Source organism: Grammomys surdaster, unplaced genomic scaffold, assembly GCF_004785775.1.
Source record: "Grammomys surdaster isolate TR1022 unplaced genomic scaffold, NIH_TR_1.0 308858, whole genome shotgun sequence".
Lineage (NCBI taxonomy): Eukaryota > Metazoa > Chordata > Mammalia > Rodentia > Muridae > Grammomys > Grammomys surdaster.
The window spans coordinates 1-3,166 of NW_021625914.1; the positions used below are offsets into that span (position 1 = coordinate 1).

The window sequence follows — 3,166 nt, forward strand, 5'->3', positions numbered from 1 at the left end:
GCAGCATCCCAGAACAGGCACCCTGACAGCGACTTAAGTGGGGAGGAGGCAGAGGAGACAGGCGGCTTTGCACCCCAACGCCACAGCTTGCCTTACCCACCATTAATGCCAATGAACTGAAGATTCTTTTTGGCGCCATTCGAATCTTTATTCCCATCGCTTTTCTTCATGATGGACTTCAGTGTGTTTTCATTATTTGAACATACTGTAAAAAGGGGAAAAATAAGTAAACCAAAGTGATGAACTGATTCGTGTAAATCTGAGTTGTCTGAGTTAAATGAGAAAGCACTCTTTCCTCGCGTTTGTGAATGTAGATCTCAGTGCGGTTGTGTGAAAAACTTCCATGAAACCCATTGGGTAAGTGTGTGCAAACAGAGAAAATAATTCATCATTCTATCAATAACGTTCCTTCAAACGGGGGGTGGGGGGGTGGGTGGGGGAGGCGGGAACTCCATCAGTGTGCCCAGACATTACAAACCTGGAGATAAGGAGCACTGGTACCAGGCTGTAATGTTTATAAAGTGACGTCATGTCTCAGTTCTCCCTTCCTTAGGCACTGAGGAAGGGATCCTGGTATACTTTTTCTTCAGCTTAGATAACCTAGGAGGCAGACTGTGTGTGCTAGGAAGGCTGTTTGTATAGCACATATTCTGTAGTCAAGACATCACAGCTTGCTTTCTGTTAAGGATACTTTAGGCCTCGCTGCCAAAAAAAATTATTATATAACCCTTCTTCCAGGTCGGCTTGTAAATCATTGGCTAGAAGGCTGGCAGTGCCGCCTAGAATTCCAACACAAACTGCAAGGGGACTTACCGTAGAGGCCGGTGGCTATCTGGTCATCTGTCAGGTTCACTGCGGGCAGAGTATTTCCCTGCGTGGGGAACTGTTCATGGCCCCGGCTGTGCTTGCCTTTTGCTATCCCCGTCTCCACCTCAGGTTGGGATGTCTTTATATTTAACAGTCCTCCTGACAGAAGGCCTCCACACTTACAGGTACATTCCAAGTGATTTCCTGTTGAGAAAGAAAAGAGCAGGGTTAGGTCCACACAGCATAGACTTCAACGTCATGTGGTTCAAAACAGTTGTCATTAGGCTGGAGTGCTGGCTTGGCTAACAGCACTGGCTGCTTTTCCAGACGACCTGAGTTCAAGTCTCAGCACCCACATGGCAGCTCACAACTGTCTGTAACTTCGGTTTCAGGGGAACCGTCATCCTCCCACAAATACACATGCAGCCACATAGGGTTTTTTTTTTTTTAAAGTAAATTATTTTAAATTATTATTTAAGAAAAAAAAACCCACAAACAACAAACCAATTCTCTCAAGCCATCATCCTCTTCTCTGGTGACCTCTTGTGCTTTCTTTTTGATAATCACACTACTCATTTACATCGAATTGCACCCCGAAGGCCTTCAGTGATTGTTAAGCATGGCCCTTGCTGGCACAATGCTGACCTGCCAAGAGGCCTGTCATCTGACCCACATGGCATCTCCTTCTTCTGCTGTGGTTCCCTTCTGGTACCCTGGTGCAGAGCCATGTTCCCAACCATCTCTAATACCATCAAGACTTTAGCTGAAACAAATCCGGGTACAATCTACAGAGCAGCCCCTCTACCAGGGAAACTTGGGAAACGGGGTACCCATAGCCTAGAACACACAGAACCAAAAACACAGAACCCACTTGTGAACCCAAAATATATGAATGGCTGACTTGGGAAGCCATGCTAATTGGTGCAATAGTGGAATGGATCCTATGGGCGCAACCAATCTCATTCTGATCAGGTCTTACTCCTGCCAACAATCTGTGTCTAGACTGTTCCTGGGCCCAAGGAGAGAAACAGTAAATGTTCTTACAACCTATGACAAATCCACTACTTATATCCATTGAAAATGTTCATTAACTTTCACTATTTTCCTACAAATTAGTTTTCTTTATATTAAATGAAAACTATGTTATTAGAAGGAATTTTTTCAAGGAAGAAAAAAATTTAAAAGCTCTTTAGAAGAATTTTGACCATGGCCTGGCATCAGCTTGCTTTCCAAGCTCATTCCCTTACTCCTGTGGTCTTTGTGGGGAAGGAACTTCAGTCCCGTGGTCCTAAGGTTGGGAATCTCTCATTTCCCAGACAGCTCTTCCATCCTTCTCCTCATTCCCTTCTCTGAATGGCCACACCCTTTCCACCTCCCTCCTCAACAGAAAGCAACTCTCCTTCCTTACTGCAGCTGCCTGTCACACTTTTGGGGTCACAAGGACAGGATGGGTTTTAGAAACACTTCCCTGTCAGCCTTCTTCTTGTCGTGTTTACTAAATTACTTCTCCACATGTAAAACATTTCATATCTGTTCACTGGCCAAAGCAGACAAATTCACTTAAATACTATTTGCAATTTAATGTATCACAGGATTCTCAATCTGACTGACGCTGAAATGATGTTGACAATACAGGAGTAAATTAAAAAGCAAGTTAATTGCAATTCATCCATGTATATCTGTTTGAGATAAGGTCTTACTATAGAGCCCTGGGTGGCCTGGAACTTGCTATAAAGGTCAAGTTGTCCTCAAACTCACAGAGATCCTGCCTACCTCTGCAAACCATTATGCCCATCTAAATATAATATACATAAACACAACGTTATAGAAGGTTAATCTGTAAAATTCCACTAAAATGAATGAGTCCCTTCTCCTCATTCCCTTCTCCACATGGCCACACCCTCTCCACCTCCCTCCTCACCAGGAAGCAACTCTCCTTCCTCACTGCAGCTGCCTGTCACTCTTTTGGGGTCTCTAATACAAGGACAGGAATGAATGAGATTAAAATTTTTCATATATTTACTACTTTTTTTTATACCAAGTATGAATTAGCTGTATTCAAAATCGCTTTGACTTAGTACTCTGATTTCCAAAAATGTTATTCTAAGGGTGCATATTTCATTATGTCCATTTTTAAAACAGAAAGGAGAAAATGACATGACAGTCCGCCGTAAGAGACTAGTGGTTGAACTGGGCTACTGGGCACTCATTCGAGAGAATGCCATGCAGCCTTTATGGGTTCTGTGTGATACTCTGACCACAGTCTTCGCTCAGCAGGTTGTTCGCCAGCCTGGCACTTTGCCACTTTTCACAGTTAGTTCTATCCATGCTCTTTCTGAGACGTAGACTAAACCAATTT

General features: G+C 43.5%; 1 protein-coding gene across 1 annotated transcript; it reads right to left on the bottom strand.

The window, feature by feature from the left end:
* Positions 1-96: 96 nt before the first annotated feature.
* On the bottom strand, positions 97-1,535 carry LOC114616182 (KN motif and ankyrin repeat domain-containing protein 1-like; the record flags this gene model as incomplete). The annotated part of the gene is made up of 3 exons (XM_028761698.1): positions 1,520-1,535; positions 814-1,011; positions 97-205 (listed from the first exon to the last, which is right to left on the bottom strand). Coding segments are annotated over exons 1-3 (323 nt in total), but the record flags the coding sequence as incomplete, so codon positions are not given.
* Between the last annotated feature and the right edge of the window lie 1,631 nt (positions 1,536-3,166).